General features: G+C 41.1%; 2 protein-coding genes and 1 pseudogene across 7 annotated transcripts in view; 1 reads left to right on the forward strand and 2 right to left on the reverse strand.

Annotated features, from left to right (window-relative positions):
* NHS (NHS actin remodeling regulator) overlaps positions 1–13,350 on the forward strand; it is a 379,093-nt gene extending 365,743 nt beyond the window's left edge. For 5 of the 6 annotated variants that reach the window (XM_008272397.4, XM_051827613.2, XM_051827612.2 and 2 more), the window contains 2 exons: positions 4,794–4,920; positions 9,263–13,350. In XM_008272397.4, the coding sequence (XP_008270619.1) occupies positions 4,794–4,920; positions 9,263–9,869 (734 nt within the window). In that variant the 3' untranslated portion in view covers positions 9,870–13,350. The other variant, XM_051827615.2, reaches the window with a different exon arrangement.
* LOC100354380 (calcineurin B homologous protein 1) overlaps positions 1–13,772 on the reverse strand; it is a 42,866-nt gene that overhangs the window by 28,565 nt on the left and 529 nt on the right. Inside the window, exon 2 of the mRNA XM_070067366.1 lies at positions 10,967–11,020. The gene's annotated coding sequence lies outside the window, so the exon portion shown is untranslated. The remainder of the gene's footprint in view (positions 1–10,966; positions 11,021–13,772) is intronic.
* On the reverse strand, positions 6,452–7,861 carry LOC103351803 (glycine cleavage system H protein, mitochondrial-like; annotated as a pseudogene).

The following is a 13,772-nucleotide window of genomic DNA, read 5'->3' on the forward strand; positions in this document are numbered from 1 at the left end:
TATTGATTTTTTATGTTTGTATTTTATATCCTGCCACTTTACCAAACTCTTCTATGAGTTCCAATAGTTTCTTACTGGAGTCTTTTGAATGCCCTATATATAGAATCATGTCATCTGCAAATAGGGGTAGTTTGACTTCCTCCTTCCCAATTGTATCCCTTTGATTTCTTTTTCCTGCCTAATGACTCTGGCTAAAACTTCCAGGATTATCTTGAATAGCAATGGTGAGAGTGGGCGTCCTTGTCTGGTTCCCGATCTCAGTAGGAATACTTCCAACTTTCTCCCATTCAATAGGACACTGGCTGTGAATTTTTCATAAATTGCCTTGATTATATTGAGGAATGTTCCTTTTATACCCAATTTACTTAAAATTTTCATCATGAAAGGGTGTTGTATTTTATCAAATGCTTTCTCTGCATCTACTGAGATAATCATATGGTATTTGTACTTCAGTTTGTTAATGTGATACATCACATTGATTGATTTGTGAATGATGAGTCATCTCTGCATACCAGGGATAAATCTCACTTAATCCAGGTGAATGATCTTTCTGATGTGTTGTTGGATTCTATTGGCTAGTATTTTGTTGAGGATTTTTGCTTCTATGTTCATTAGGGAAATTGGTCTATATTTCTCTTTCTCTTTTATATCTTTTTCAGGTTTTGGAATGAAGGTGATGCTGGCTTTATAGAAAGAATTTGGGAGGATTCCTTCCCTTTCAGTTGTTTTGAATAGTTTGAGAAGAATTGACGTTAGTTCAATTCTTTTTTAAATGTCTGGTAGAATTCAGCAGTGAAGCCATCTTGTCCTGTGCTTTTCTTTGCTGAGAGGGTTTTTATTACTGATTCAATTTCCATCTTGGTTATGGGTCTGTTTGGGTTTTCTTTGTCTTCATGGCTCAATTTAGGTAGGTTGTATGTGTCTAGGAATCTATCCATTTCTTCTAGGTTTCCTAATTTGTTGGCATACAGCTCTTTGTAGTCATTTCTGATGATTCTTGTTATTTCTGTGGTGTCTGTTGTTACATTTCCTTTTTCAATTCTAATATTATTGATTTGGGTCTTCTCCCTCCTTCTTTTGGTTAGTTGGGCTAACAGTGTGTCCATTTTGTTTATTTGTTCAAAAATCCAGCTCTTCGCTGCCCTAATCTTTTGTAATTTTTTGTTTCAATTTTGTTTATTCTCTAATTTTAATTATTTCTTTTCTACTAATTTTTGGTTTGGTTTGCTGTTGTTTTTCTAGGTCATTAAGATGCATTGATAGCTCATTTATTTAATGCCTTTCCAATTTCTTGATGTAGGCACCAATTGCTATAAGCTTTCCTCTTAACACTGCTTTTGCTGTATCCCATAAGTTTTGATATGTTGTATTGTCAAGTACATTCATTTCCAGAAATTTTTTGATTTCTCTTTTGATTTCTGCAACAATCCACTGTTCATTCAGGAGCATGTTGTTCAGTCTCCATGTGTTTCCATATGCTCTAGAGATTTCTGAGTTGTCGATTTCCAGATTTATTCCTTTGTGGTCAGAGAAGATGCATGGTACAATTTTGATTTTCTTGAATTTGCTGAGACTTGCTTTATGGCCCAACATGTGGTCTATCCTAGAGAAAGTTCCATGCACTGGTGAGAAGAATATGTATTCTGCATCTGTAGGATGAAAAGTTCTGTAGATCTCCATTAGGTCCATTTGGTCTATAGTGTCAGTTAACTCTGTTATTTCCTTGCTGATTTTCTGTCTGGTTAACCTGTCCATTGCTGAAAGTGGAGTATTGAAGTCCCCCATTACTATTGTATTGGAGTGTGTCTCACTTTATATCTGTTAACATTTCTTTTAAATAGCCAGGTGCCCTGTAATTAGGTGCATATACATTTATAATAGTCACATCATTCTTCATCTCTTTTAGCATTTTTCGTGTTAAAGTCTATTTTGTCTGATATTAAGATGTCTACACCAGCTTTTTTTTTTGGTTTCTGTTAGAATATCTTTTTCCATCCTTTCACTCTCAGTCTGCAAGTATTTTTCTTGGTGAGATGTGTTTTTTGTAGGCAGAAAATAGATGGGTTTTGTTTTTTAATCCATTCAGCCAGCCTACATCTTTTAACTGGAGAGCTGAGGTCATTTACATTCAAGGTGACTATTGATAATTAAGGACTTAGCCCTACCATTTTTCCATAAATATTCCTATTGTTTACTTTGGATTTACTTTGTACTTTTACCATATTTTCAGCCTTCATTTTCTTTCGTAGTGATGACCATGTGTCTGTGTTTCTGTGTGTAGCACATCCTTAAGCATCTTTTGCAAAGGCTGGAAGGGTGATGACAAATTCTTTCAATTTCTATTTGTTATGGAAGGTCTTTATTTTACTTTCATTCATAAATGAGAGCTTTGTAGGGTATAGTATTCTGGGTTGCCAGTTTTTTTCTGATAAGACTTGGAATATATCTCACCATTTTCTCCTAGCCTGTAGGGTTTCTGATGAGAAGTCAGCTGTGAGTCTAATTGGAAATCCTGTGAAAGTTATCTGGCATTTCTCTCGAGTACGTTTTAGAATAATTTCTTTATGTTTTACTGTGGAGAGTTTGACAACAGTGTGTCATGGTGAGGATCTTTTCTGGTCATGTCTATTAGGAGCAGTTCTACCTGCTCCCTGTACTTGGACGTCTCTTTCATTCTCCAAATTAAGGAAGTTTTCTGTGATTATTTCATTAAAAGGGCCTTCTAATCCATTCTGTCTTTCCACACCATCTTTTCTTGCTTTTGTTTTTGATGATTATAAGTAGGAAAGACTTTCCCTTTATTTGCCTTTAAGAGAAGCACTTTAACAAGCAGAGGCTTTGTGTGTCTTTGGATTTGGGCTACTTGTGGATGTTGCCTCATCTGTGAATGACTGAGAATGGATCCTCAGTCTTGCGAGGTTTGTTCTGTTACAAGAATACACCCTCTGTTTCAGCTTGGGAGTCTCACTAAGTGGTGAAATGATGGAGTCATCACTCTGTCCCTCCTTCTTAAAACTTCAATTTCTTTAAGAAATCCTAAGACCCATATGTTGGTTCATTTGACAGTTTCCCATAAATCTCCAACACTGTTTTTTAGTTTTCTTATTTCTTCTTTTTTTTTTTTGATCTGACTGTAAAATTTCCAGAGATTTGTCTTCTAACTTGGATATTCTTTCTTTTTCCTTACCAAGTCTGTTCTTAAGGATTTCCACCATATTTTTATTAGTCCTATTGAATTATTCATTTCCAATATTTGGCTTTGATTTCTCTTTAAAATCTCAACTCCATGGGAAAATTTTTGATTCATGTCAGGTTCAGATTTCTTTAGTTCATTAATTTATTTCTGATTACTTCTAAGTAATCCTACAATCAATTATTTGGATTCTGTTTCTGGCATTTCATTAATCTCTTCATCTTCACATACTATTGAAGTGTTATGTTATTTTGGGGGGCATCATGTTGTCTTCCTTACTCTTGTTTCTTGAATTGCTGTATTTATTATTAGGCATTTGTAGTGATACTTGTTGGTTTTTTTTCCCCCTGTGATGGCTTTTATCTTTGAACTATGCCTCTGTGGAGTAGCGAGGTGTCGGCTCTTTCAGTGAATAACAGAGGCGCATACTGGGTGTGTCCAAGGAGCTCTGTTCAGTGCTCCAGGGTAAGGGGAGTGTCTAAGGTAAAACCCAAGTTGGGTGTGGCAAATCTTTTTTTTTATCAAAGGGGAGATTTGTTCAGCTCTGTTCTTATTTTCTCATGCTCACCTCCTCTCCTCAAAGGAGACCAATGCCTGGGTGCTAGTCTCAGTGAGTACAATATTCATTCGTGCTGCCACAAGAACCACACTTGGGATCCATGCAGTCTTTGGTGTGAACACAGATCCTGCAGCAATGACCCTCACCAGGGAATCAGGGAGCCCTGAGCATGCTGAGCCATCTACAGTGACTGCCCAAAGTCCAAGCCACACACTGTGCCCTCTAACACAACCACAGTGTTTTCACAGTCCTGGCACACAAGGCTCCCACAGTCATGAGTTCCCAACCGCCTGTCAATTCTCCCAGCCAGGCTCAGGCATCTCCTCTCAGCTGGTTGCTGGGCACACAGACACAAGTTGGCACAGCTGTTGCATATGTCCAAAATGGTGCCCACCCTCTCTCAGCTAGTTCCAGGGCACTGGTGCCAGGTGGTCAGGGAGAGAGCAATGTGCTCCTTTTTCTCCCTGTAGGTTGGCAGGTTCACTGTCCCCGACAGGGCTCCAAGCCAGACACAAGCCAGGCTCTTCCTCCAGCTTTATCACCAGTGCCTTGGGCTGCTGCAGTCTGGTCTCACCTCACTCTCCTAAGCTGGTTCTGAGGCTCTTGGCTGCTGGGGTCCTGAGTTGTGCATGTCCACACCCTCCACATTGGTCCACAGTGTCCCTCTAATTTGTGTGGAGTTTCCTCTGCCATTTTCTCCCTAAATCTTCTCTGAGACCAAGCTCTCTCCACTTATTTTTTAACTATCCTCCCCTAGACTAGAGCAGTACGCTCCCTCCCTATTCTGCTATGTTGCCTCTCTCCTCTTTTCATAGAGTTCTCATGTCTTTCTATCCCCCATCATACTGCTCAGCCCTCAGTGCTGGTTTCCCTCTGCTGTTTCTTTTTCACTTATTATAACAACCAAGATAAGTGCTTTTGTGATTAAGGGACTAAGATTTGACGGTAAGGGCGCTCCTGTTTGTTTGACCAATAAGTCAGTGGAGCACAGTAGTGTGCTGGGTAATTTCTTCTTAAAGATGCCTCTGTTCTTATTTTAAGAATCCTCACCGAGTGATGACTCCATCATTTCACCAATTAGTGAAGACTCCCAAGCCGAAGCAGAGGGTGTATTCGTGTCTCCGAACAAACCTCGCACAACTGAGGATCTATTTGCAGTCATTCACAGGTGAGGCAACATCCACAAGCGGTCCAAATCCAAAGGCACACAAAGCCTCTGCTTGTTAAAGTGCTTCTCATCAAAGGCAAATACAGAAAGGTCTTTCCTACTCATAATATAATCATCAACAAACAAAAGCAAGCAAAGAATTAGTTTTACCAAATTGGTAGAATTATGCACAAGTTGGGAAGGAGGAGTTTTTATTGAGAGAAAGGCCTGGACTGAGAGACTTCCATAAGAACTGCTGAGGGGAGGTGTTTTGACCCCTAGGAAAGACATTCTGAAAGAAGTTTTTATGTGAAAACAATCTGTGGTTGAGTGCAGAGTGAAAGCTCAAACTCCAGTGCAATGTCTGAACCTAAATAGCATGCTCAAAGCTGTAACCATGTACACTAGCAGAGACAATTATACATTGACCAAAACAATCCAAGCCCCAAGTTTGAACGAAGATGGTGCCCCGTTCATGGCTCAGAGCAACTAAGAATCGCTCCCTGGTTCTTCCTTCTTTTTTTTTTTTTTTTATTTTTGACAGGCAGAGTGGACAGTGAGAGAGAGAGACAGAGAGAGAAAGGTCTTCCTTTGCCGTTGGTTCACCCTCCAATGGCCGCTGCTGCAGCCGGCGCACCGCGCTGATCCGATGGCAGGAGCCAGGATCCAGGTGCTTTTCCTGGTCTCCCATGGGGTGCAGGGCCCAAGCACCTGGGCCATCCTCCACTGCACTCCCTGGCCATAGCAGAGAGCTGGCCTGGAAGAGGGGCAACCGGGACAGAATCCGGCGCCCCGACCGGGACTAGAACCCGGTGTGCCGGCGCCGCAAGGTGGAGGATTAGCCTATTGAGCCACGGCGCCGGCTCTGGTTCTTCCTTCTTAAAATTTCAATTTCTGTAGCAGTGCTGGCATGCCTCTCCGAAATCGATGCCCACAGGGGGTGTTGTCCTGGTTGATCCTCCAGGATAGTGCTCTGTCCATGCTGCCCAAACACGCTGTCATCTGGCCCCTGAGCCCTTGTGATCAGTGGCCCATATTTGCAAAAGTGCTTGTTACAGCTGGAGACCAAAGAACAGAGAGCAAACTAACCCTTGGAAACTGAACCCATATCTAGCTGATTGAGCAATCATGACCCACGTACTCCATTCACAGACACAACTGCCTTCTTACACGAGGCCTCAGGGAGCCAGGTGGAACACCCACGGGACAGAACTTGGGGATTACCCTTTCCATCTCGGAGAGTTAGCATTTGTTTAGTGAGGAAGTTGAAAATTTTATTATGCTTCCTATTTTGCTGCAGAGCTGCTGCTTCCCTGCATAAAACAGCACCAGCAAAATTAGGACAGTGTTGTTCTTTCTCTGGCACTGCACAACTAACAAAAACTGCTCTCCATTCCCACTTACTTCCAATGGAAAGATCATCACATATTTTGATCCCAATCCAGGGATGGTTATAAGCAAGTTACAATATTACATAAGGCTTAAGATAACAGTGTTACCCTTGAATTACATTATTTGTATAACTAGTTTTTTTTTTTTACCATGGATAACTTCATGTATTCTGAATACTAGTGCCTAGAGCCTAGTATAAAAATCACAAGGTACTGTGAAAAAGATGCATATTGTATTCATTTGCAATCATTACAAAGTTAGGGGAGATTTTCTCCCAGTAGCAGAGTTGGAAGTTTTATCTCTTCCCATCAATATTGCTAAAAGTTGCTATTTTAAGTCCTGTCCATCACTACTTTAAGATAACTGTGTGGATTCAGTTATTCCATACTAGTTCTTGTAAGGGTTCCACTTTCATTCCTCAATAGATTTTATGGATTTCTCACAGGCTGCTTCACTCATTAGTTCATCTAGTTCTGAAGGGTTACTTGGGGTCATCTTGATCAGCCAACTGTCTTCAAAACAAGATTTGTCGATGAGTCCTAGGTTTTCTGCAAGGGCTTCATTAATTTCAGTTACTTCTCTGCTGGAGGAGCATAGAGTTCACTAGCAGCTTTCACAGTTTCCAAAGCACCAAACTCATCTCGTTTTTTCAATTTGTCCCAACGTCAGGCAGACTACAATAAGCAACATCTCCCAAAGCTGTGCAAATTGCTGGTTCCCACTGTTCAATACCATCTTCTGTTGTTATCCAGTCATGTTTCTCTGTGAAGTTACACACTGAGAGCAGAGCAGTCCCTGTGCACAGCGTCCGAATGGCACCCACCCGCAGTCACCGGGGCAGAGGTGAGCAGGGTGCGGTGGGAGCCAATGCTGCGAGCAGGCTGCAGGCTGCACCCGCACACTCTGCGCCACTCAGGACTCCATGTTCGCAAGGGTGCTGAGGGTCGCTGCAGAGTTAGCATTTTTTAAGCAAATTCCTGGCCACCAGTTTATAATCCTCCCTATAGCCCTGGATTCTACTTTTGAAAGGAATTTCACTGTTGTGCAGCTCTCTCATAAAGAGATTTTCATTTTCAACAGCTTTTTTTTTTTTTTTTTTTTTTTTTTTTTTTTTTTTTACAAAGGAGTCAATCAGAAAGAACTTTTGTGATACCTTAGCAGGCATGCTTCTCAGAAGGTGAAGAATCAGTATTTTTCTTTGCTTCTCTGTCTAGTCTAAGCTCTGATTCTATTCCCATCCCCACACTTCATCCTCAATCCCAGGACAAATTACTAAAATGCCGTATATGTTAAAAAATCAAGTAGTGCCTGAAATAGTAGACAGGAAATAAATAGTAGACTCAAAAAGACCTAGATTTGAAGCCCAGCTTGGTCACTTCCTATGCAGTTTTGGATAAGTTAACACCTCTGAATCTATTCTTTTACTGGACATGGGGATACCTATGGCACATACATGGTATTTTGATGATAAAGTTACATTTCCATGTCTAGAATATGGTAGAAGACCAATGATATGGATGATGGGTTTTGGGTTTCAACAGACTTACTGGGCTGGCTCACAGACATGCATTTCTGCAGGATTTACTTATTATTTACATAATAAGTGACAGGAATTATTTTGTTTTCTTGCAAGCTTACAGTATACAAAGCTTGAAGAGCTCCAGAAATGGCGTAGGTTTTCAGTTCTTCACAGAGTTGACTTACTGCTTCACACGCTGTGTCTGTTTCTAGACAGCTCTCGGAAATGGTCTTTGCAGCCAAGGATTCATTGACTTCAAGTTATGTAACTAATGTGTTTTTAGAAATTTTTAAATTTGTTTGAGAAGCAGAGAGGGAAACAGATAAAGAGACAGAAAGGGCTCTCATCTACTGGCTTACTCCCCAAATGTCTGCAGGACTTAAGGCTGGGCTGGGCTGGGCTAAAGGTGGGAGCCGGGAAGTCAATCCAAGTAGCAAGAACCCAGGGCCATCACCACTTCCTCCCAGAGTCTGCATCAGCAGGGAACTGGAATCCGGAGCTGGAGCCAAGCATCAAACCCTGGGACCCTGATGTGGCATGTGGATGTCTTATCTGCTAGGCTACATGTCTGTGCCCCCAGCGAGAGTTTTGATGTAGAAGAATTTCAAAAGAATGACCTAATGCCTCCCCATACAGCCATCCACCCAGGCCTATCACCCATCAAACTGGCAAATCCAGTCCCATTCACACCTCCACCCACCTCCACCTTCTACTAGGATTTAGAAGTCAGTCTTGGATACCAGAGCATTCCATCCATATTGCAGAGACAGATTTAGTTGTTAAAAAGTGCAGGAGCACGGGAGGACAGATAGTAGTATTTTTTTTCAAATATTCATTTATTTATTTTAAAGTCAGAGTTACACACACACACATACAGAGAGAGAGAGAGAATATTCCATCTTCTGGTTCACTCCCCAATTGGCCACAACAGCTGGAGCTGAGCCGATCCGAAACCAGGAGCCAGGAGCTTCTTCTGGGTCTCCCACGTGGGTGCAGAGGCCCAAGGACTTGGACCATCTTCCACTGCTTTCCCAGGCCATAGCAGAGAGCTGGATGGGAAGCAGAGCAGCCAGAACTAGAGACAGTGCCCATATGGGATGCTAGCACTGCAAGCAGCAGCTTTACCCACTACGCCCCAGCCCCAGTAGTATTTTCTTTAACTCCTGGGAAACATCCCAGTAAGTCCTCTAGAACCCATGACCTGCACATGGGCCATTATCTGCAAATGTCATCTCCCTGGGGATTCGACAGTGCTCCTCGGGTAGCAGGTGCCACAAAGACAAGGAAGGCACCTTATTCCTCACCTCCTGGCCATAACGCTTAGCCTCCCCGTCACATAGGGGGCACTCAACCCAGTCTTTAAATAGACGCAAAAATGCCACTGGGTGCTTGTTGTTACACAGAAACGTGTGTGGCCTGAGATCTTTCTCCCTTCTTTCTTTTTCTTAAAAGATCGAAGAGGAAAGTACTTGGAAGAAAAGATTCTGGAGACATGTCTGTTCGAAGCAAGTCGAGAGTTCCTCTGGGTAGCAGTAGCAGCGGCACGGGTTCTGTGCCTTCAGCTGGCAGCAACGTGACAACCCCGAACAGCCAGAGGTCTCCTGGTCTCATCTATCGCAACGCCAAAAAGTCGAACACATCCAATGAAGAGTTTAAGCTGCTGCTCCTCAAGAAAGGCAGTCGCTCCGATTCCAGCTACCGCATGTCTGCCACTGAGATCCTGAAGAGTCCCATCCTGCCCAAGCCTCCTGGGGAGCTCCCGGTAGAGTCCCCTCAAGGCGGGGAGGATGCCCATCATGGGTCCCCTGGGGCCGAGGCCTTGTCCCCGCTCTCGCCGTGCTCCCCACGAGTCAACGCGGAAGGGTTTTCCTCCAAGAACTTCGCCACCACGGCGTCGGCGAGGGTTGGGCGTTCCCGGGCGCCGCCCGCGGCCAGCAGCAGCCGCTACAGCGTGCGCTGCCGGCTGTACAACACGCCCATGCAGGCCATCTCCGAGGGCGAGACGGAGAACTCGGACGGGAGCCCGCACGACGACCGCTCCTCCCAGAGCTCCACGTAGGCTGCCCGCGCAGGCTGCCTGCGGATACCCAAACCCTTCCCTTCCTTGAGGTGGTAGGAGAGGCACGAGGACTGGGGAGAAGTCACATCGCTGCTTAGCGAGGCGTTGCTAGTACATGCTGAGGAAGCCAAGCGGGTTCATCATTCTTGATTTGTTTCCGTGTTTTAAGTAGCTGCACTGTCTTTCCTGGTTTTCTTTAGCTTAGTTTGATTTACCCAATCTCATTCTTTGTGATAATAGAAAATACCGATATGTCCAATTTTCATGAAAGCTAGACAAAGTTTTCCCAGAGCTGCCTATTCAGAAAACGAAGCCGTCACGGCCATGATTCCTTAAAGAAGATAAAATTACTCTGGAGGTTTGGTATTTTTTTACATTACAATGAACTAAAGCAAAAATTTAGAAGAAAGAACTACACATATGTAAATACCATATTTTTGATAAAAATGTGTACATAGATTTATCAATGATGAGTGGACATGTGGCCAATTATCTACCGCAGACCAACTGTTTATAGAACACGCAAAAATAAAGTGTAATAACTGTATTCTGTGAATACCATTTTCATATCAAATACCATATTTAAATGTCCACCAATATGATTTCTGAATGATAAACCTCAAACAGAAATTCCAAACTGGTGAAATAAAGGAAAGTCATATAGTGAAATGTGATCAATTTAAAATAATGAATTCAGATCTAATCGTTTTTGTGGCAAATTACAGCTTCAAACAAGTTAATAGCAATGCGTGGCTGTGATTTGCCATGTGGCAATTTGGACAGAACGAAAAGCATGCTTTGGATTTTTTTTAATCGATACCCGAAGTAATCATTCTCAACACAAAGCCCTGAACAGCAGCATTTGACAGTGTCCTTTAATTCTCTCAATGGATTGCTTTAAAAGAGAATGAGTAGAGAAACCAGTAGGAAAAGTTAGGTTGTTTTATATTAAGCTACTGGTGACAATGAACAGTCATAATCTAATGACTGTAACCTTTAAACTTCTTAAACAGTTTAGCAGTTAGCTCCAGGTTCTGAAACTGACAAAAAATAAAACCTTAAGCATGCCACAGAGCTATTGACTTCTCAGTAAGTACCTTCAATGAGTTTCCAGTGAAGCTTTTTCTCTGTGCTGATGAGATTCATGCTACCTAAAAACGAGCAGAAATGACACTGTGAACAATGTAGTTGGGAAATAGGTGTGTGTATATGCATTATTTATATTCACTGTTAAACTGGGAATGGGGAACAGCTCTGGTTCACAATGCTACATACAACTGAGTTTTTGTCTGGTTTTACTATATCTGCTTGATGGCAAAAGGGGAGGGTGGTGGGTGGGAAAGGAAATACCAGGGCAAGTGCTCTGATAACGTGAAGGCAGGGAAACAAGCTGAATTACTTGAAATTACTTGAATTTTCTTGTCTTAAAACTGAAAAAAAAATGTAGTATACAAGTTGAAATCTGCAAATGGTTTTTACACCTCTGATTTTAACATGAACTGATAGTAATCTTTGGAATCATATGTCGGAAATATAAGCAGCTATGTACTTAGAATAGGTTTTGAATGGGAGAGGTAGAAAATAGCGAGAACTGAGAAGGTATACGACCTGTAAAAGACTAGAATGTGATTAGAGTGGTAGAACATGCCGAGAAGTTGATGCACAGCTGGCTTGACGCTAATGCAAGTGGTATTTGGGAAAGCAGGATGTGTGAGAAGGGGATTTGCGGTTTGGGATTAATTCATGCAAAATGAAAGAGAAATCCTGGTCTGAGAATATATTGTCTTTCAATAGAAACACTTTCTGAAATGTTACAGATTAAGAATTACACATCTGATTGCTGTTGATGTTTTGGTTGTTTGAAAAGTAAAACAAAAAAGTCTGGCTTCTTCTACTATTTGTTATCACTACCAAATTGCGTTAATTTTTTGCCATCCTTGTATGTAAAATGGGTGCTGGGGGTGGAGGGGTAGAGGAGGCAATTGAGAGAGAGAGAGAGAGAGTGAGTTGAGTGTGTGTGTGTGTGTGTGCGCGCACGTGTGCCTGTGCTGGGGATAGATAAGCTACCTGGTAAAGGGTTTGAACATTTACAAAGTGTTATACTTTTTATTAAAAGGAAAATGTGTTGGGGTTTGAAACAAATGGACCACAATTTCTCACTGGAATCCATTAATTAAGAAAACCAGCATGGTTTGCCATCACATGAGAACATCAACGAATTTGTCTCATGGTTTGAAAAGTACACTTGGCAAAATTTTAAAAATCAAGTTTTTAGACAAATGTGATAAGATACCATCATTTCCAGTCACAATAGGCAATCTTTTTGTAATTTTCATAAAAGCAGTTCGTTTGCAGTATGGCTTTTGTGTAGTTAGGGGTTTTTTAAGCGTGAGGAAAGGTATGTGGGCTTTAAAAGTGATTCTAAATCTTGAAGAGAAAACACATGAATTGGCTTTAAGAAAAATGTCACCTTTTATTATTGACATTAATTTTAAGTATGGTATCATATATATTTTAAAACACATATTGACTTGAATTATGAGGCAATAAAATACCTTCTATATGTAATGATCACAGAACTAACCCTTATAATATAGTTTTACTTATTTTGTTTACTCTAAAAATCTATAGCAGAGTTTCTCTATTTTATATTTCATAGATTTTAAAAAACCCAAATAAAGATGGATTTTAAATTCACTGTGGAAAAGAATATTGAATAAAAACTGAGAGAAAGAGCAAGGAGTTCCTTAATCTGGAATATTCTACATGGCTTTATTACATAGCAAACAAGACTAAGATGTCATTAACATCACTGCCAGCTTGAAGCAGGGTACACACGTTAGGTATTGTAATGAACATCAAGCTGAACTTTTCTTCTGTTGTTTGCACTGATACACATTTTTTGTTCTTTAAGTTTTTACATATCTGTGTTGTGTGGGGGACTTTTTCCTTTTTTACAAAATTCTGATTTGATTTTTTTCTTTTTTTCATTTTGTTTTTGGCTAAGTAGAGGACATGGACTGGTAGTAGCAAACAAAACACGCTGTTTGCTCTTGCCCAAGGTCAGCGGCGAGGACATCTGCTGCAGTGGTGGCAGGTAGAGAACTAGATCGGGACAAAGATGTAAAACTATCAAGAAGGTTACATTGTAACTATTTTGGTACTAGAACCAGTTCATGCTGGCCGAAAAGACAACGGTTTATGGACTTGCATCCATTTTGTATTTTTGTAATATTTGTAAATATGAACTTTTTAAATTGTTGCAAAGATGGTTTCTTTTGTAAGATGTTTTCAACGTTTACATTCAATCCAAGCCTTTGTATATTTTAGAGCTGTGCAACACTTTAAGTCTTGTATTTATTTTTAGTAAAAACGGTGACAGTTTCATTGTGAACCCCTCTCAATAAAATGTATCAGAAAAGTTTGATTACCTAGAAAGTGTGTATAGAAACTGCAAATAAACGTGACTGCAATTAAACAACCCGTTTCTCTCTTCATTGTTATGTAATTGTATTCTTGGGGTCCCACAAAGTGTTTTATAGGCAACTGGATATAGAGGGGTTTATCATGACAAAAGTACAAGAAAAAAATATATCTACACAGGGCACTAATCTAGCTTCCTATCTGAGAGGAAGAAGAATGCATTTCCAATATCTAACCTACTTTCTTTGTAGCTGCTCTGCAGGCCAGAAAGAGATTTATGGCTTTACTTTGAAGTAGCCACCTGCTTTGCTTCTGCTAATCGCTTAGACTGTGCCCATCCCAAAATATGCAGCCTCGATCTATGTAAGACATGCCGCTAGGTAACGGAGTGGCCTTTATTGCTCATCAAACTTCTACAGCAGCTAAGGTTTTAAGTGCTTTGCACACACCAACTCATACTTTCCATTCTGTGCGCATTTT

This window comes from Oryctolagus cuniculus, chromosome X, assembly GCF_964237555.1.
Source record: "Oryctolagus cuniculus chromosome X, mOryCun1.1, whole genome shotgun sequence".
In the NCBI taxonomy this organism is placed as follows: Eukaryota; Metazoa; Chordata; class Mammalia; order Lagomorpha; family Leporidae; genus Oryctolagus; species Oryctolagus cuniculus.